Here is a 20,386-nt window from a genome sequence, read left to right as displayed (position 1 = left end):
ATTCTGCGTTTGAAATTTGAATTGGCGGTCTCGGGTCCTTTCGCGGGTTTTTCCTCCAGTCCTTGCGAGAGATGGCGAACAAGTTGATCAGTCAGATTGGCCTTCCGACGTCCATGGCCAACATCTTCGCTGCACGTAGCATCTTGACGGCAAAGGTAAGCGGAGAACAGGATTTTCGCTAGTTTGAAGAGGAGCGAACGATCGGTTGCGCGCTTAGTTTGTTCGTGATATTCAGGATGCGCTGTCGATGACGGAATTCGAGTTAATGGCTCTTCTGGACGTCGATCTTGATGAGGTGAAATCTGCGGTGTCGCACATCAGTGCAATGGTTTGTCCTCCTCCACAGACGGTAATGTCCGTGTTCTCCCCGTTTTGTCAAAGTATGCACCATCTTATTAAGGACTACTTTCATTATTTTCTTGTTTTTTTTCAACTGCTGAAACTCTAGGCGTTGTCGCTTATGGAGGATCAGGTTCATGAGTTCTCTTTCGGACATTTTCCGACGCTCTTGCGAGGTCTTGATGATGCGTTGTGCGGAGGCATTCCGTTTGGGAGCCTGACGGAGGTAGTTGGTCCGGCAGGGGTCGGAAAGACTCAAGTAAGAATCCCTTTCTTTTGACAGTTTCCTCGGATTGTTATTGTGGATAATATGACCATGCGATTTCTTGACAGTTTTGTCTAAAGCTTTCCCTTTTGGCGGCCTTGCCAAGTAGCTTTGGGGGCTTAGATGGGCGCGTTATATACGTTGACACAGAGGCTAAATTTAGCCCGCAGAGGTGTGCACTTGTGCATGTATAAGTCTTGCATCGATTCTATGCTGTGACGGATGATATGCAATAATATTACAGGATAATCGAGATTGGAATTAACAGCTTCCCTCAGATAGCTAACGCCGTAGGAGTTCTGAAAGAGGTTTTTGGAATCAGCCTCATTCTTCTCGATTGTTTCGGTTTTAGGAATCTTACTCTTCTGAGGTTTCGTCCGACTGGTTCTTCATTTTATATTTGGCTTAACTGCACTCGTATTTGCTGAATTTCTTTATATGCACCCTGTTAGGCGCACACCTTCTTCCACAACTTACAGTTTTCCTACAGATAGCTGGTAGGATAGAAGTCATGAGGCCCTCATCCCTGGACGAATTCATGGAAAGGTAAACGATTTCTCCAATGGCTCACAAGTTCATCTCCTATTAAGTCAAAAGTTGTGTAGCTTTCATGCATGACATATAATTTTTTTTACCACATTTTTTTCTCATATTTTGTGTGCAATATCTATCATGTCATTTGGCTGTTCTATACCTTGTTCCCCTCCTATTTTTTAAAAACCTTTGCACCGATTAAGTTGCATAACAAATTCCAAAGTATGGGGATCATCTTTGAACTCCAATTTTACTGGAATCAGCATTTCTCTCATAATTCTATCCTGTTATTGACCTGATTTTAAGATATCCATACGTATCACGCTTTGTATTACTCTTCCCTGGGATGAGGCCCTCACGAAGACACTTAGTGAACATTTCTGGCGAGGGATGTGCAGCTTGCGGAAGATTAGAGTGCAGCTTCTCCGTCGTCAGGTGAAGTTGCTTGTTATTGACAGCGTGGCTGCTCTTTTCTCAGGGTGAGGTTACTATTTTTTAATGCACAGTGACACTCCACACAAGCGTTGCCTTATGAATTAGTTCCAATTATTCAAACAAAAGTTACTTGCACCATGATATGTATTGGATCTATTGCGCATTAATTTATACATTGGTTGATACTGTTAAAAGCCTTGTCAAAGTGAATCTGGGAAATTAAATTCGTTATTTTCCAAAGACAGGAAACATATATTCTGCACCGCTCCGCTTCTTTCCCTACTAAACCATGATAAAGATGCTTAACACATTCTCTACTTCCCGGCATGAACTCACAGCCATCCATGAAGGCTATTTATTGGCATTAGGCCCCCTTTAAGTTGTGACCCAGGAAACATAACCTCTCCAAATTTAACTCTGCATTTCAAAGACCCTGATAATATGCTTCATTCAGTTGTGTGAAAGCTTCTAAATTTCATTTGTTAATATTTTTTTTCTTCATTCAATTTCTGTGCTCTTAGACAATGATAATCTCAGGGAAAATAACGACAAAGAAATCAGAGGTTCCCACCAGCATTCTCATGGATGCTCCCTTTCTTATCTCAAGTATGGACACTCAATTTCTTCTCTTTGTTTTAGACCTGCGTTATTCATTCTCAAAATGCCAATGGCGTGTGGAGTTTTGATCGCATTTAATTTATCAGATCAATTGCTGAACTTTCACGGACCCCTATAGTGGTTACTAACCAGGTTAGAGGTCAGACCCGCTGTGAAGTCCTTCAATATTCATTCCAAGGTATGCAATTAAGCCTCTCCTGTGCATGTCTAGATGACACAACGATAAAGAATCTTTTCAATAGGTCTACAGGCAAACCACACCAGAAGTTCAGACGCTGAAGAATGTCATGTAGTCCCTGCTTTGGGAATTCAATGGGCTCATTGTGTTACTATTCGTCTGATCTTTGAGGCACACTCAGGTCCGTATTATTCATATTTAATATTAAAAGTGAAACCTGAGGTTTGATATCTAGGGCTTAAATTTCTTGTCATGTGTTGTGGACATTAGTGCTCCTACTATCTTTATTCTATTTCTCTAATTAGCCCATTAAGGGCACTTTCCCTAATTAGCCCATTAGGGCTCCTATATAAACACTTGTAAACTTCTTCTCTGGTTAATTTTTTAAGTTCTCAGTTTCTAGTTTCTCATGGTATCAGAGCACTAACCCTCACCCTAGTTCTTGGGCTTGGTCGTGCGCTCCGATAGTTGGCATTCTTCCATTTGCCATCATCTCGTGCTCTGGCTTCCCTTCTTACTCCTTGCGCAGAAGCTCTCTGCGCGGCCTCTTCTCTGCGCACTGAGACCTTCACTCTCCAGTCCTCCGTTAGGCCTCTTCTGCACGCAGAAGCCATTTTTTTTGCGCGGATTCTACGCACGTTGTCTGCACGCGGTCTTCTCTGCACTTGGGTCTTGCCTGAGCGCAGCATCCACCGGGTGTTGCTTTGACCTCCTAGACATCAATGGAGAATCCTGAGACAGTTGATCTTCCAGAAGCTCAGGCCTCCAATGTGACGCCGGCATCTACTCCATCCAGTATTGGTCAGCCGCCTCATGCACCGGCGTCTTCTCTTGAGCCGGGAAATTGGTCTGCTTTGCCTGGACCATTTTCCCTGCCCAAGATGCCTCTGGATGGGATGTTTACTGGCTTCAACCTGCTCCAATGGCGCCAGTATGTCCAGATCACTCTCAAGGGTCGTCTGATGCGCCATTTGCTTGAAGATGGACCACCCAGGACGGATCCCAAGTATTACGACTGGCTGGATGTTGAAGGGGTGGTCCAACGATGGCTACTGGATAGTATTTCACTTAGCATCAAGGGTGAATTTTTGTCTCTCGAGTTTGCCCGGGCAGTGTGGGAAGCTGCTCTTAAAAGTCACTCCAAGAAGCATAACATCTGGCCGTCACATTATATGAATTAGTGCATCTGGCCGCCAACCTGCGTCAAGGGGATAGAACTGTTATGGAATATAGCACGGAGCTTATTTCCCTTTGGAATGAGATTGATCATTATATGCCACCAGACCCTCATTCCGTGGACCGAAAGTACACTCTCCAGCTTTGGGTTTTCCAGTTCCTTATGGGACTTAACCCGGCGTATGAATCTATACGGGCTCAGCTTATTCACCGGGAGAAAGAGCTTACTTTTAAGGATGCGCTTCGTAGTGCTCGGATTGAAGAATCCTGCTTTCAGCAGACTCAGACCCCGGCTTCGGCACTTGTTGTACAGTCGTCTGCCTCCACTCGCCCTCCTACAACGCCTGCACCGACTGGAGCTCTATCTTGTGGTGCATCTACTCGGACTGAGGAATCTCCCAAAGGTGATTCTCCGCTTTTCTGCAATTACTGTAAGAAGCGAGGTCATTCGAAGGAGACGTGCTTTAAACTTCAACGGAAGTGAATGCAGCAGAGCAATCTTGCTACTGTCACCCCTTCGGTCAGCCTAGTGCCAACGCCTGGTCAAGTGCCTATGCCGTATGGCATTCTTCCGACCCATGCCTCACCTCCCAACTTTACTCTTGAGGAAGTGGAACGTCTCCGGCGACTGCTTGACCCTCCAGTCGTGGGCTCGTGCTCCTTAGCCCACGCAGGTATGTCCACCATTCTTGCTACGCCTCTGTCAAATTCCGGAAATTCTTCTTCATCCTCCACTTGGCTTCTTGATTCTGGTGCCACTGCTCACATGACACCTAATCCGCGAGCTTTTGTGACTTATGAACCTGTTTCCGGCTCTTCCAAAGTAAAAACTGCATCTGATGATCTTCTCACTGTCGCTGGGATTGGTCGTGTTGCTTTTTCCTCCTCTATGTTCCTCGTCTTGCTCATCATCTTCTCTCTTTATCTCGTCTTGTTAGCGATCTAAACCAGGACCTTACCTTCACTCTTAATACCCGTTTTTATCGGGATACGGTGTCGGGGAGGACGATTTCCATTGCTGGGGAGCATGAAAGCCTCTATGTTGTTCGACCTCCTTCGTCCTCTCTTGCTGTAGCTGCTGCTGCTATTTCCTTTTCGGCGTCTCATGAGCATTTGTGGCTTCTCCATTGACGTCTCGGCCATCCGTCTTTTGATACTCTTTATTGTTTATTTCCTAAACTCTTTCAAGGTCATTCTGTTGACCGCTTTGTTTGTGATGCTTGTCGAATTTTTAAACATCATCGCACGACGTATCCTATGTCTTCTTCTCATACAACGACCCCCTTCTCCCTGATTCACACCGACGTTTGGGGACCAGCCCCTGTTAACAGCACTTCTGGCGCTCGGTGGTTATGCATCTTCATTGATGACACTACTCGCTTCACATGGGCTTATCTATTAAAACACAAATCAGATCTCTCTCTCGTCATTCCCCAGTTCTACTCTCTAATTCAAACCCAATTTTCCACTCCCATTCGTCGCTTCCGCTCCGACAATGCTTGAGACTATGTCAATTCCACGTCAACCACTTTCTTCAAACAAAAGGCATTATCCATGAAACTACTTGCCCATACACACCCCAACAGAATGGTGTTACAGAACGAAAATTTCGTCACATCTTTGATACAACCCGCAGCCTCTTATTTCACATGCATGTGCCCAAATATTTTTGGGGCGAAGCCGTTCTCACCGCCATCCATCTCCTCAATCGCCTTCCTTCTCGTGTGCTTGATCATTCTACTCCACTTGACTGTCTCCAGCATTCCTTTCTAAATGTTTCCCTCCGAACTAACCTTCTCCCTCGTGTTTTTGGGTGTGTTTGTTTTGTCCCTAACCATCATCTCGGTCAGGACAAGCTTGACCCTCGTGCTATCCAATGTGTATTCGTCGGTTATTCTCCCACCCAAAAGGGTTATCGCTGTTACCATCCGCCCTCTCGTCGATTTATCGTTACAAAGGATGCCACCTTTGACGAATTCACTCCTTATTATCCTTCTTCTCCAGTCTCACCTTCTTTACCTCTTCAGTCAGATCCTCTTGAGTTCCTTATCCTCCCTCCATCATCCACGTCTCCACCAGCATCTACTCCTTCCCCGCCGGTTCCTTCCGAGGAGCCTCCACCAGTCCTTCCCGTAGATACATCATCCTCCCTGTCTCTGCCAGCACCGGTCTCAGATCTTCCTGCGTCTTCCAAGGATTTCCCATCCACTCATCCCGCGGATACTCCATCCGCTTCATCTGTTCCTCCTCCTGGTGTCACTATACGACGCTGCCCTCCAGAAAAACGTTATGGTCTCACCCTCGCTCGTCAAAAACCTCGTGTTACTCCCACTCCTGCAGCCCCCTCATCCTTCTCACAAAATCCTCCCAAAAATTCCTCATTAGCTCTTGTGTCTTGCCCTCGCCCACAACCATTATATCCATTAACCACTTATGTCTCATCTCATCGCCTCTCCCCATCATTCCATGCTCTTCTTACCTCCCTTGACTCCATCTCCCTTCCAAAGATGGTGGACATTGCCTATGGAGGAGGAGCTCCAAGCACTCGCTTTGAATGATACATAGGATCTGGTCCCTCTCCCACCGGGCAAGCACTTGGTCGGTAGTCGTTGGGTTTATGCTGAAAAGCAAAATTCTGATGGCTCTATTGAACTACATAAGGCATGTGTTGTGGCGCAGGGCTTTACACAGAAGTATGACATTGATTATCAGGAAACATTCGCTCCTATGGCCAAGATGAACACCGTCAGGATTCTCTTGGCCTTGGCTGCAGACCGTGGCTGGACCTTACAGTAGTACGATGTCAATAATGCTTTTCTTCATGGTGACTTGACTGAGGAGATCTATATGGCCTTACCTCCCGGGTGTGCCTGAAGAAAGCGTTGTATGGTTTGAAGCAATCTTCCCGTGCTTGGTTTGGTCGTTTCACTATGGCCATGAAACATCGTGGATATCGCCAGTGTAATGGAGATCACACCCTCTTCTACCGTCATTCCACGTCAGGGGGAGTTGCTATCCTTCTAGTCTACGTGGATGACATTATTATCACGGGTGATGATACGGAAACTATTGTCCAGTTGGCTGCTTATCTGTCATCGGAATTTGCTATTCATCATCTTGGTCCGTTGCGGTATTTCCTTGGTATTGAAGTTGCTTATTCTTCTAGTGGGATTTTCATCTGTCAGCGTAAATATACGGTGGATCTTCTGTATGAGCTTGGAAAGGAGGACTCCAAGCCCATTTCGACACCAATTGACGCCAATCATCCACTTGGCACTGATGAGAATGAAGATCTTGCTGAGCTCGGCCAGTACCGAAGAATTGTGGGCAAACTGATCTATCTCACCCACACTCGCCCAGCCATCGCATATTCAGTGGGTGTTCTTAGTTAGTTTATGCAGAATCCTCGAATGAGCCACCTTCATGCTGCCCATTGACTTCTTCAGTTTCTGAAGGGCATGATTGGCCGTGTACTTCTGTTCCATTGTCACAGTGGCCTTCGTCTAGAGGTATATACCGATGCGGATTATGCAGGGTCCGTGGTTGATCGTCAGTCTACCTCAGGGTACTGCACCTTCTTGGGAGGCAATCTTATTACGTGGAGGAGTAAGAAACAGGTGGTATCCCGATCAAGTGCTGAAGCGGAGTTCCATGCACTTGCGCATGGTCTTTGTGAAGCACTTTGGATCACCAAGATTCTTCGTGAGCTACGGCGTCCGGTTCCTTCCCCTGTTCAGCTGTTCTGTGACAACAAATCTGCTATCAACATTGCTCATGATCCCGTCCAGCATGATCGCACTAAGCACATCGAAATCGATCGACATTTCATTAAAGAGAAGCTTGAGTCGGGAAATTTCTGCACGCCATATGTACCATCAGCAGATCAGATTGCAGACATCTTCACCAAAGGGCTTCATGCCCCTAGGTTTGAGGAGCTCTGTGTCAAGCTGGGTGTGGAAAACATCCACGCTCCAGCTTGAGGGGGAGTGTGGACATTAGTGCTCCTACTATCTTTATTCTATTTCTCTAATTAGCCCATTAAGGGCACTTTCCCTAATTAGCCCATTAGGGCTCCTATATAAACACTTGTAAACTTGTTCTCTGGTTAATTTTTTAAGTTCTCAGTTTCTAGTTTCTCGTGTGTGATACTTGCCCCTCTTTTTTTTCCAGTCAGTACCTTTAGTCAAGTTGTCCTGAGGTCATTGTCAAGTAGGTGAGTGCTAAAGAAATCTGCATGGCCTCATGCACAGAGGCTGGTAATAAGGATGCAATGGGCAGTTTGATTTCTATTATGCCTAAAATATGACATAGCAGGGAGCGTGCTGCATCCGCAGCCGATTACACCATGACAACACAAAATGCCATGCAAGATAACACAACTTTGATATGTTCTTGTAAAGAACTTATGTCTATCCAACATTAGGACTACGGGGGCCTCTCAGATTGATTGTGACAGGTCTTCTTTAAACAATGTCAATCAGTCATTGCTCGGGGACTGGCCACATCATCGGGGCTAACATTCCAGTCTAGTGTGCTGATCGAGAATTGGGCCCCAAGGAACAGCCTACGGCATGGCTGCTTTACCCGGTCCACTTGAGGGACTCGACCAAGAGAGTACAGCTGACCTTCCCATGTAATGCCTAGATACAACAGTGCGACGTCGGGCAATGAGATGATGACGAAGCTTTCTCTAAGGACTACTTCGGTGGTGACAACTCATGAGGGCAGGGGGCCACAGTTGGCTCTACCCTCAGCTTCTCATCTTATGTTTTGTGCTGGGCTCTACAAATTTGGTTGCACAAGGTTAAGCACTGCTTCCAATCCTTCCTCTCCTACAATACAGGTTGCGCCTTCTACTGACTGGGCTTCTATAAATTAATGGGGCGGTTCCACTGTCACTTTGGTCTCAACCTTCACTGAGCCTATGCCTGTCTATTATGACTGTGCCAATGGTGCACCATTGACGAGTTGTAAGAATATGCTGGCTTGGCAGGGTACAATCCCTAATTAATGAACCCACTGCCCTAACTGCCATCATGACATCTCTGAAGCCTCTTTCTAGAGAGAAGTCTGCTGGCTGAAACCATGGATTATGGAAGACTCTTTGCCTGCGCCATTGAGGCCAAGGAGAAATTGCAGGACATCAGGAGAGTTTGCATCATGCAAGGCACAATAGCTATGTGACAAATGTAGTGAAATGTTAAATTCATATTGTGACAAGCAAGACCAACAACACGGATGAACTAAGTGAGTTGGCAACTACAGAAAACGAAGTGGCAACCAAATAATCAGGTAGCATTGACAGTTGTGTCCCTCAAGTTAGCATTGGGCGTGTCATCGAGACACTTTTCTGGTTGAAAGGTTGGGATGGAAAGTGCAATGTGGTGTTACTTATTCATACCAGGAAGACACATAATTTTATCAAGAGTATCACTGTGGAGGAATTGGGCTTGCACACCAAGAAAGAGACCTTCTATGGTATTCCGCCGACAGACAGATGAACCATTGTTGGAGCAACTGTTTGATATGATCCGGGGCTGTATTTACGAGTATCGGCAGCCCATGAAGCCGAAGCATCCCACGAGCCCACTTGTATAAGCTAATTATAGAAATTACATAATTAGATTATTATTGATGAGCCAATACTTATGGGCACATCATCTGATTTAATTAAATCGGAGTTATAACGGCTAGTCAAACTAGCCGTTATAAACGGCTTGTATAAAAACTCTATTATGTTAATGAAATGTTAAGCTTCTTTTCTCTAAGAATTTTCTCCTCTTCCTCTTCTATACTCTGTATTTCTCGCCTTCTGCTCCAAGGACTCAGTTCAATCGACAGTGCCAAAGCAGCACAAAGGTCACCAGATGCCACTGCCGATTTGTGAAGCCTAGACCACCACGGTGTACTTCCATGATTGCAGCTGCCTGCTGCCACGCTGAAGGGAGGATGGGCTGCCATAGCAGCCATTTTGCCATCAGCCAGCGCTTTGCCATCTTCATCCACCACACCTCTAAGCGCAGCCCAATGTGAGATGGGCTTTCATCACCTGGTGGTTGGAGGGGGCTCAGGTCCGGAGCCCTTGGGGTTGGGATGGGGTCAAAAATCACCTTTCTTCGCGTCAGCGGCCCATAAGGGTTTGCCAGAACAAGGTGCTCTTTACACAATCCCTGGGCAGGCTGGAGGAGTGGTGGTGGTATGGTGGACAGGGAGATGGTGGCAAAAGGCCGCCTCATCGTTGATAGAGATTTAGTTTGGTGCAAGGCTCAGCTGAGGCCCAGAAGGAGCATACTTGGGCGTTTGCGCCATGGAAGCGGTGAGTTGTTGGTGGGGTGCGATCATCAAGATCTTCAACTGTTCGGCCAACTGTTCAACTCACAGCTTAGGCACCGACGTGGGCTGGGCCGTTAACGAGCCTTCTTCCTTGCATGAACTGCTGGTGGCTCATATTGAAGCTTTGACATTCTATCAATGGTGTCAGAGCCATTTTATCTACTGCCGCTGCCACAACTTGAGCCACCAAAAACGATGGCTGGCATATCCTTATGCAACCTCATCATCTGCTACCCCAGCCAGAAGTGCCACCGTTTCTTTTGCCCTGGGGTTCCATCTCTGACCCACTGCCTGTCTCCTTTGCCCAACGGGACTACTTCCACCTTGTCTCTGCCTTTGCTGGCACTTCTGTCTACTGCTGCCATTTCTGCCTTGGTCCGCCTCCTTTGCCTGGCCCGGCCTCTCAGTGATTGGGGGTTGTTGCACCACCGCTACACTGCTGCAGCCACACCAGCTCCAGCTGTCACTGGTGGAGTACCCAAAGAGGAAATAACTGTTGCAAACTCACCTACTGCTTACTAACCTACTGCTTCGATGTTGGGCCATCTAAGTCCCCATGGAACAACAAGCTACTGCGGCCCAACAGGCCAGCCTAGTGCAAAATGTACCTGTGGCAAGCCCAGTTCAACCTGTGACTATGGCCCACCAGCCTGGGTCAGTGTAAACTGTAACTGCAGCCTGGTAAACTAGCATATTGTTCCCTGTAGCTGTATCCCACCATATTAGCTTGGGACAAACAGCAGTCGTGGCCCAGCTAGATGCTGTCCAGTTGAGGTCAAAGCAGTGGCTCAACCTGCGGCCCATCCCAGATAAGCCCATGGTCCAGCTGAGTATCCAAGCCATTTTTGGAAACAACACAGCTCTAGGCCCAGTCTTGGCCCAGTCAGGGGCCTAAGCTGGCCCATCCTGAGCCCATCAGCCAAAAAAATAACTTGCTCTGCCCCAACAGGGACAAGCTTATCATTGAAATGTGGAATTTCAGCATGGTTCTATTCCCCCATGGACCTCTTCGTCTAACAGAAGATAAGTGTCTGAGGCAGGTGGACAAACCACATGAAGTAGTTGGCGACAGGACCAATTGAGTGGCAGAGGTCGGCAACAGAGAGCTACAGTGGCCCTAATGTTATGTGGAGGTCGGACTAGAGAGGGTAACAAAGAGTCTAAAGAGGGAGAATCAGATGATGAGGGGGGCCGATATATACATACATATATATATTTTGAAAGAGCAATGGAGAAAGAGAGAGCGAGAGATGTCCCACAAAGAACATAGAGATGGCTGTGAGGGCCATTCACAAATAGAAAAGCCTCCAACGGGCTCAATATTCGATAACATCTAGTTACAATCGTGCCAGACTGTTTAGACGAGAGCTCTGACATGAAACTCTTGAATTTGATTCTTCTTTAGTTTCCTTCCTGATTCAGGAGTGGAAGTGAGGACAGCTTACTTCTGCTGGACCCTCGACTTCCGAGCCCTCTGAAGAAGCCTGAGGATCTACCTTAATCTTATGCACTTACCAGAACCCACCGAAAAATACATGGACCTCAGTACTTCCCATCACGAGTTTCTTTGACGCAAGCTTGGCAGTGAAGTGAATTATAGAAGTCAAACAAAATAGAAAAAAAATCGTTCCTCGGTCTAGTGAGCCCTAATACCATTACGGGAAACACACAGCTCTTGAGGAACTCGCACAAAAATAAATGCTCTATTATTCACTGCACTGTTGTTTGTTTTGATATGACTTTGGATAATTTGGACATCATGTGTCAAATTACTCAATATGCATGATCCGTCTACAGTAATTAAAAATGGTAGACTGTGCTAAACACAATGTGGGGACTGGCGTTAACGATTAGTGGACGAGTTTATGAACTTGCATCTTCTCCTCAAACATCTCTGTCTGGGTTATTCTATTGAACAAAAATGTGGTTATTCTATTTAACAAAAAGCTATCATGCTAATGGGATGGTCAAGCCTCATGAAATTAGGGAGTTGGGCAGTAAAAAGCTTCTCCAGATAAAACAGACTCTAACATGGTCTATTTCCAAAAATCCCCAGGTCAAAATAATATCACATGTTATGTTTCATTGATGAGTTACCATCACTTCTTTCAATAATCATTCGAACTCAATTTTTTGATTTGGAACATTGTAATCTAGGAAAGCTAATATGAGGATCTCTTGTTTTATTAGGGGCATTACAATTTTTCATTTTCTAGTTCTTTTAATAAATGCCCACGCTCTATCTTCGTTTTGTTCTGATCTCTCATTTTTGTAGTTGGGCCGAAACTAATAAATCATGGAATCATAACTTGTCGTTTTCACTGGTTGTCCGGTAGCTTTGCTCACAGCCTCAAGTCTCCCACGTTGATCCTTGTCTTTTGTTATTGACCTTGGAGCTATGCAATAATATGAGCTGGCTCGTCAATATCATAATTATTTCCTATTTTTTGTCCTCGTCGCGCATTAAATTGAAGATCGAGCGGTTTTATTTAAAAAATCTATTTGATGTCAGGCTTTTCTGCTTTCTGGTGTGTATGGGCTCACCTCTGACGGAGACCGCTGTATGATTCATGTTCTTATCGGGCCTGACATAGATCCTCTTGCAGGCAACAATAAGTGGATGAAAATCGCTAAGAGTCCTCTGTCAGCACCACTGACATTCCCTTACACCATCGATTCTGCTGGGATTAGCTTACTGAGCAATAACGGCGTTACATTGATTGGCCCGGATATAAACCTGATCCGGTCTCAAGGTCTGTCCCGTCTTCCCCCTCTCATCCTCCTTTTATTTCTGTTTTTTTTTCTAATCTGAAATCCACGCATTCCTAATTTTATGTCTTGAAATTCAGGTCATACTGTCTTTTACGGAAACTAAACATAGTCTCCTGACTTTTCTCGAAATTGTCCAGGAAACTCTTGTCATAATTAGAATCAGCCGGCCAGTCCCTTCTTTCCCTCTCATCCTCCCTTTATTTCACGTTTTTTTCTCAGCCAAATCTGTGTGCCCCTAGTTTTATGTCTTGAAACTCTTGTCATAATTGGAGCCAGCCGGCCAATCCCCATTTATTTATCGTTCTTTTAGCCAAATCCAGGCGCACCGAATTTTTTTTATGTCTCGAAATTCAGGTCGAACTGTCTTCGACGGCAATTAAACATGGTCTCCAGACTTTTCTGTAAAATTTCCAGAAAACTCTTGTCATAATTGTAATCAGCCGGCCAGTCCCCTCTGGCCCTCTCATCCCCATTTATTTCTCTTTCTTTTACCTAATTCACGCGCACCAATTTTTTTATGTCCTGAAATTCAGGTCACACTGTCTTCCACGGGAACTAAACATAGTATGCAGACTTTTCTGTACATTTTTCCTGAAATTCTAGTCATAGTTGTAATCAGCTGGCCAGTCCCTTCTGCCCTTCTCATCCTCCCTTTATTTCTCGTTTTTCTTAGTCAACTCCGCGCGCTCCTCATTTTTGGTCTTGAAATTCGGGTCCTAAACATATTCCGCAGACTTCTCTGCGAAATTTCCAGATAATTATTGTCAGAATTGTAATCAGCCGGCCAGTTCCTTCTGCCCTTCTCATCCTCCCTTTATTTCTCGTTCTACGGAAACTAAACATATTCGCAGACTTCTCTGCGAAATTTCCAGAAAATTATCGTCATAATTGTATCAGCCGGCCTGTCCCTTCTGCCCCACTCATCCTGCCTTTATTTCTCATTTCTTTTAGCCCATTCCCCGCGCTCCTCATTTTTGGTCTTGATATTCGGGTCAAACTGTCTTCTACGGAAACTAAACATAGTCCACAGACATTTCCGTAAAATTTCCAGAAAATAACTGTCATAATTGTAATCAGCCGGCCTGTCCCTTCTGCCCCACTCATCCTGCCTTTATTTCTCATTTCTATTAGCCGATTCCGCGCGCACCTAATTGTTCTGTCTTGAAATTCAGGTCACACTGTGTTCTACGGAAACTAAACATAGTCTCCAAGCTTTTATGCAAATTTTAAGAAAACTCGTGCAATAACTGGAATCAGCCATGTGGCCCCGACGGTGTCGAGGTCACATCACGCTGGGTTGGCCCAAATCGGCCCCAGCCAAGTGGGCTTTAAGTGATATAAAGTAAATCGCTTACCGGGGGGGGGGGGGCCCAACACTGAGGGGTTGAGAAAATCGGCTCTGGTTGGCTTGTAAATATCTCCGGACTGATTCTTCTAGAGGCAATTCCACGTGGTCGGCAGCACGTAAAACGTGCGCGAATAGAGTTATCCGAGATACCTCGATTGTCGTCGGATGGCCGCGCTGGATTCTCTCTCCAGATTGAAGGAAAAAAGCAAAAAACACGCGTGGGAGTCAAAAGCAGAGAGGAAGCCAGTCGGAGAACCTCGGATGGGGTTATCATCGGACGGCTGCAAGAGACTGATAGTCGACGTGGCCGCTGGAGATACCTCGTACCGTTTTTTTTTTAACCCCCTGCTCAGGATCTCTGTATTTAGAGCGGAGACTTGGAGTGGGGAATTCTGGGGGAAAAGGAAGATCTGAGAATGTTTGATCTGAATTTGGCCTCTCACGAAGAACTTTTAAGGCAAGAGGAACCCTCGGATGAGCCAGATTCCCCCAGTTCGTCGATCATAGACGTCGATGGCTCCGCTTTGGAGGCCTCTGTCCAGACTAGACATCTATTTCCTTCGTCGCGGTGTTCTTCCTCTTCGGAAGAACCGCTATTTCAGTTGGATGGGCAAGAACCGCGGGAGGCGAAGAAGAGCAGGCGCGGTCCTCGCTCAAGGAGCTCTCAGTATCGAGGCGTCACCTTCTATCGACGAACCGGCCGCTGGGAATCTCACATCTGGTCAGTATTCCTGGGCTTTTATCTTATTGAATTATCAATCCCCTGTGCTCATCTGATTGGAAGTTTCATTCGTCCTCTGCGCAGGGACTCCAGGAAGCAGGTGTACCTGGGTAAGAAAATTTCTCTCTTTCCAAAGTAGTTTCAGAAATAGAAATTAGATATAAACTGGTGTTCGTCTTTTACTCATCTTCAGGGGGATTCGACACTGCTTACGCTGCCGCAAGGTGAGAAGATGTCTCTTCTTTTATCCTCCATCGGTAGAGTATTCTTCGTGGAGAAAAGCTAATCAGAGGAAGGATTCGGTTGCAGGGCTTACGATCGAGCCGCTCTCAAGTTCCGGGGTGTCGATGCGGACATCAATTTCCACGTCAGCGACTACTACGAAGACCTCCAAAACGTGAATTTTCCTTCTAAAATCATTCGCTAAATCTGTTTGTGCTGTATTTTTTTAACTCTTCCTTCGGTTTTCTGTGTCTGTAGACGAAGAATCTGACCAAGGAGCAATTCGTGCACCTTCTGCGGCGGCGGACGTCGGGAGTCTCGAGAGGAACATCTAAATTTAGCGGTGTGACTCTTCACAAGTGTGGTCGCTGGGAAGCACGCGTTGGACAGCTGCCCGGCGACAGGTAACAAACAGTTCATGAGACATTTTTTTTCCTCAATAATGTGTTTTTTTTTATCCGAAAAAAATCTACTTTTCTATCCGGCCCATTAGTTTTAGTCGGTTAAGGCAATAAGATGTCCAACAAAAGTTACCAGATCTCTCCGTCCTAATAAGAGATCTGGGTTGTGGGCAGGTCTGTTTACCTTGGATTATTCAATAGCGAAGTCGAAGCAGTAAGGTAATATCTACTCCTTTTTTCTTCGAAGTTAATTTCTCTCTGGAGAATCCCATGTTAATCTCCTGTTCTCGCTGTCCAGTGCTTACGACGAGGCTTCGGTGAAACTCAGCGGAAAGCAAGTCATCTCAAATTTCCGAAAGGATAAGTGGGATGATGTTTCTGAGATGGATGTGGACGGTAACATTCCACCTCCCATATCATGATTTTACTGTTTCGGGATTTATAAACTTTTAATCGCGTGTCATCATGTTTCTGACATTGTAAAACGAATATGATAGGATCTGACAGAATGCTTGACTTAAGTCTAAGCATATCTCAGCCAACAACTGGTAGTTTAACTCAGAATGGCGTTAAAACGGGGTTATATCAGCGTGACGCCCACGAAACATCCCCTGAGACCAGGAATTTCCGGGTAATTGTTTCCCAACTCTGTTCTACTGAAATTTGAAAGTAAAAAGAAGTAATTTCCTCGACTTTGCGTATTTAGTAATCGTTCTTGCCACGATTTTGAAAGAGACCTGAGATACTTTATTTTTTATTTAATTATTAGTTGTTTCCACAGTATACCCGGGGTGAATCTTAGACAGTTTTCGCCAATCAATGATTTGATTGCCTGAGTTGATCGATTTCAGACTGATTAGTTGACGATAAGGCCAATTAAGGGGAATAGACCCATGGGTTGTCTAACCTTATCGATCTAGTCAATCGATTGACCCCGCCGATCGAGGTTAGAGTTGACGCTTGATTGAATAGCTGATCAGATCAAAATGGATCTGGTTAATCAATCAAGATCAAGACGAATCCCAATTTTATACCGAAAATTGACATTTTCTTTGTAATAACAGGCTGACCAATATCTGGTCGAGGGAAGACCGGTCCAGCCGCTTAGACCGTCGGCTGAAAGCTCTTCTTCTTTGTCTGTTTCCTCGTCGGTTCCCTTCTTCCCTATTCTTCAGGTAGTTCCCTCGCTCGTTTTACTTCAACATTTCCTTCTTTTTTCTGTCAATATTTTTATGATCCTAGCATTATCATTTCGTTGCACGAAATTAATAATTTGAATTAAAAATTTTCTCTGCCCGTCTATGGCAGCAAGGTCGAGGATCTACTCCATCCCGCTGTTATCTTCAGCAGCATCATCAGGATTCTATAATGCCCCACTGAGGTCAGCAATGAAAACATTTACTAAAATACAGGTTGAATTATGGACACAAGCTTAGTGCTAATGATTTGATCCATTTTGATGATTCAAGTAGAACTTGAAGTAGATGACATGCATACTGTGTTGAGAAACTGTAACATGGTTTGGATGATAGAATCTTTATCATCAAACATAATACAAATGCTTCAATGATGGAAAGAACACTGAGAGAATACACCATCTGATTTTTTACTCGAATTGGAACTCATGTCTGGTCATCTTCTGCTTCGTTATATTGTTTGTGCTTTTGAGCATACACCATGGTCACCACTCTCTAGCATGCTCTAATAATAGTTGATAAAACATCACAACGACAGAAGCACTGTTAACACATAGGGATATCTTAAAAGTATATATATTCTTCAAACATTGCTAGATTAACCTGTTTGTTTCGTCTTTTCGTCTTTTCTTCGGCTGCTTCAACCATTGCATTTGTTGATTTTGAAAGTTTGGGTGCATATTTAATGAAAAAGTAGCCATTCAACATCCTCTTATTGTTAGGTTCAGCCACCTTCGATAATTTGAGAAGAAATTTGCGGGTCAGAATGTTTAGAAATCAAATTGGCCATTTAAAAGTAAAATCTAAACAATTCGATGATCAAATCATATTGTGTGGGGTTAAATCCACTAGTTCCTTGAACATGTCATCTCAAGCAGCACATAATAACCAAACTATATACAAATCCATGTTGTCCTTCACAGGCTGAATTTGTGTCTTCTTTTTAATCATTATCGTTATACATTTGGAAAGGTTTTCACACCATTCAAGAAACAAGGGAGAAAAAAAAAGGGACACATAATCAGAACTTTGGGTCCTTTACACTTAGTAAAGTCTTTCATAAAAAGTTTCGGTATATCCTCTCGCACCTTATAAACACAATGCCTTTGACCCTTCATGTCTTTGTACTAATCTAGTTAATGAATCCATAAATCTAATTATTATAAATTACTTAGCCAAATTAATTAACTAATAAAATATAGACAAATTATTCATGAAATTGATTCAATTGAATTGATTTGTAAAGTTGCCAATATGTGAGCTTCCATATGAAACTGTGCCATCTAATGTGAAAGGGGTTCAATCCACCCTTACATGGAATGTGTGTCATCAGGTACTATGGATGTACAAACTATCATCTGCATTGACACCATGCCCATCAAGGTAAAACTTCTCCTTTCAACTAGGCCATTTATCTAAGATGTATGTGGAGTAGTAGTTTGAGTCAGGATATCATTCTTCTTCATGAATTATGCATTTTTGTACCAGTTACTCTCTGCCAATTTGGTTGAATAACTTTAATAAACTTTGTGGATAATTTACTATTGGGTCATATGGCTTTGTTTGACTACTTCAAATCATGTTTCATGCACATTCAAGGGTTCAGCATGTCGACGTATCCACAATATTGATGCAATGATCAATCTTTTCCTATTTCTCCTCTCCAACTCTTCTTGAAGATCCTCATCATCAAGTCCTAATAATGGAGTGAGTGGAATCAGAAGACAAAAAGAAATGGAGGACTAACAGGTTTAGTTTTATGGGAATCTAAAATGAGTGCCCTCTTTATTCATACTTATTTAAGGAACTTCTCATAAAAATCCTTATAACGTAAGCATATCTACCAACATCAATAAATTTTGTGTGTGTGATCCTCTAGGCCCATGTATCAGTCCAGTTAATATATTTAATTCCCCAATAAAAGTTATTAGATAATCTGTTTAATTAAGTTTAATAAATTATTTAATAATTAATGATTGATTGAACCCAATTGACAAGTTCAGTTTCCAGCCTTGTACTCCACAATATAAAAATTAGCAATTGAATTCTCTCATAAAACCCTTATTTCCATCAATTACTAAATAATTATACTCTTTCATTTGTTTAAGACTCCTCATGACTTGGGGTATGGTTTACCCTCGAGCCCTAGTCTGATATTTTTGATAGTACTGATGTGTAAGAAATATCATTAGAGAATGTTTTATTCAATATCTCCACTATCTTGGCCAATTATTTAATGTATATTCTTCCTTTAGTAAATTTCTTCATATAAAAAGGGTGGAAGATCCCATATTGATCACTCAATAAATTTTGTGTACTTGTTGCTATATCCAAGGTAATACTCATTTGAAACATGTGATTCGGGATTTGTAAGTCGTACTTTAAATATAGCCTTCCGCCCATACAAAGTCTTTAGTGTCTCAGGACAAATGACCACTAATATGACATTGAGGTGAATCATTCTAATTGACATCTAGGGATAATACTATTTACAGATTCATTCATTGAACTCATCAAACTCGTTCCCTAAATAGCACCCATTGTCTGTCCATAGGATCAGTCATACTTACCCTATAAGTAGGATCAGATAATGTCATCCTAAATAATTCAATTTCCTTTGTGAGTATTCATCGAGTATGAATATTAGGAATATATGTATAGAAAATAGTGAGCACAATGCTATGATCCCACCCATAGTTCACAAAATCATTACACATGAGAATAATATTATGGTCCTTGAAGTTTGATAATTAACATTGCACAATCATAATTATGAATACATATTTATTTCAATGAGCTTAAAATATCATGCAAGTGTGATTTGCTTGAGGGCGACATAATATCCATCAAGGAAGAGGTGATGACATCATCTTACTGGTATAACAAGCTCAAAAGATATGAAAGATATAAACTAGGGACATCATGTCCAATGAAAGGTTTTTTTTAGGAGACGCCTCACCAAAGAATATCACTAGTAGTGTGAAGAGAAAGCTAAATCACACATGGAGTAAATCTGTATAGGGGTGTTCTAATATTTAACATCTAGGAGTTATTTTACGATTGAGGGAATTTTACCATAACAGTGGTGCTTTCAAAATTATGTAATAAATTTTTCATGGACTAATAAAATAACTTGACAAGAAAAGGCATCTTGACTTTCTGTAATCATACAGTTGGTGAAAATTCAAATGTTTTTACTCATCCAAAATGATTTTTAAGACTTTTAATCTTAATCACTTTAGAATAAATAAAGGGTGGTAGGCCCAATTTTTGGGTTAATTTAGTATTCCAATCTTGAACTTATGAAAAAACATATTTTTAATTTTACCTAATGTACTGAATAGTTAATATTGTGTGAGCAAGGGTCCTCCACATGAAGGGAGAAGTTAATTTGATTGTTTTTTGAGGGCAGAAATAAGAGAAGATATTTGTATAATGAAGTAGTAATGTCAAATTAGAATCTTCTAGAAATGGGAATAAGATTATCGGTAATGTTGTGATAAACCTGAAGTAACTATTCATTATTAAATGCCTCTAATACAATTAAATATATAAAAGAGAATTAGAGGTCGATAGAAATTGTAGAGTGAGCGAGAAATGAATGATACGAGAAACAATAATATAGTTATAACAAAGGAAAAGTGGAGGAGAGGGCATAATGATGTGTATTATATGTGTCTATGTGGATTTTATATGCTCTATTGTTCTAACTTGGATCAGACGAATTTTACAAGACAAATTTTTTTTTAAAGAAGATAAATAAGCAAGATAAGATCATTTAACGTCATTTACGTGTGAGAAACCTGGATTTCATAGCTCACATTTTCCTCATCTGGTTCAACTCTAGG

The 20,386-nt window shown here is 43.1% G+C and overlaps 2 protein-coding genes across 5 annotated transcripts; both read left to right on the top strand.

Moving 5' to 3' along the window:
- Positions 1-21: 21 nt before the first annotated feature.
- On the top strand, positions 22-14,068 carry RAD51B (DNA repair (Rad51) family protein). 3 transcript variants are annotated; one of them, XM_078574108.1, is made up of 12 exons: positions 22-155; positions 236-349; positions 449-598; positions 673-776; positions 849-912; positions 1,095-1,150; positions 1,537-1,617; positions 2,111-2,179; positions 2,278-2,369; positions 2,434-2,550; positions 12,485-12,631; positions 13,823-14,068. In XM_078574108.1, the coding sequence occupies exons 1-12, from the start codon at positions 72-74 to the stop codon at positions 13,846-13,848; spliced, it is 1,104 nt and encodes a 367-aa protein (XP_078430234.1). In that variant the 5' UTR covers positions 22-71; the 3' UTR covers positions 13,849-14,068. The 3 variants fall into 3 exon arrangements, with proteins under 3 accessions (XP_078430234.1, XP_078430250.1, XP_078430243.1); XM_078574124.1 differs by lacking the exon at positions 13,823-14,068 and adding an exon at positions 12,788-13,791; XM_078574117.1 differs by lacking the exon at positions 13,823-14,068 and adding an exon at positions 12,728-13,791.
- Positions 14,069-14,268: 200 nt separating this feature from the next.
- Positions 14,269-18,090, top strand: LOC144702192 (APETALA2-like protein 3). 2 transcript variants are annotated; one of them, XM_078574146.1, is made up of 11 exons: positions 14,269-14,719; positions 14,804-14,829; positions 14,913-14,943; positions 15,029-15,116; positions 15,200-15,345; positions 15,517-15,561; positions 15,641-15,738; positions 15,840-15,973; positions 16,407-16,517; positions 16,651-16,723; positions 17,872-18,090. In XM_078574146.1, the coding sequence occupies exons 1-10, from the start codon at positions 14,415-14,417 to the stop codon at positions 16,720-16,722; spliced, it is 1,056 nt and encodes a 351-aa protein (XP_078430272.1). In that variant the 5' UTR covers positions 14,269-14,414; the 3' UTR covers position 16,723; positions 17,872-18,090. The 2 variants fall into 2 exon arrangements, with proteins under 2 accessions (XP_078430272.1, XP_078430262.1); XM_078574136.1 differs by lacking the exon at positions 17,872-18,090 and having other exon boundaries at positions 16,651-16,957.
- Positions 18,091-20,386: the final 2,296 nt, after the last annotated feature.

Source organism: Wolffia australiana, chromosome 1, assembly GCF_029677425.1.
Source record: "Wolffia australiana isolate 7733 chromosome 1, ASM2967742v1".
NCBI classification, from domain to species: Eukaryota; Viridiplantae; Streptophyta; class Magnoliopsida; order Alismatales; family Araceae; genus Wolffia; species Wolffia australiana.
This window is presented reverse-complemented; position numbering and strand designations above follow the sequence as displayed.

Bases quoted from the DNA above. Each gene is read 5' to 3' on its own strand.
- RAD51B (XM_078574108.1), top strand. From the start codon at position 72: ATGGCGAACAAGTTGATCAGTCAGATTGGCCTTCCGACGTCCATGGCC. The intron at 599-672 runs GTAAGAATCCCT...ATTTCTTGACAG, and splicing joins CAGGGGTCGGAAAGACTCAA to TTTTGTCTAAAGCTTTCCCT. The intron at 777-848 runs GTGTGCACTTGT...ATAATATTACAG, and splicing joins GCTAAATTTAGCCCGCAGAG to GATAATCGAGATTGGAATTA.
- LOC144702192 (XM_078574146.1), top strand. From the start codon at position 14,415: ATGTTTGATCTGAATTTGGCCTCTCACGAAGAACTTTTAAGGCAAGAG. The intron at 14,944-15,028 runs GTGAGAAGATGT...ATTCGGTTGCAG, and splicing joins ACTGCTTACGCTGCCGCAAG to GGCTTACGATCGAGCCGCTC. The intron at 15,562-15,640 runs GTAATATCTACT...CTCGCTGTCCAG, and splicing joins AGCGAAGTCGAAGCAGTAAG to TGCTTACGACGAGGCTTCGG.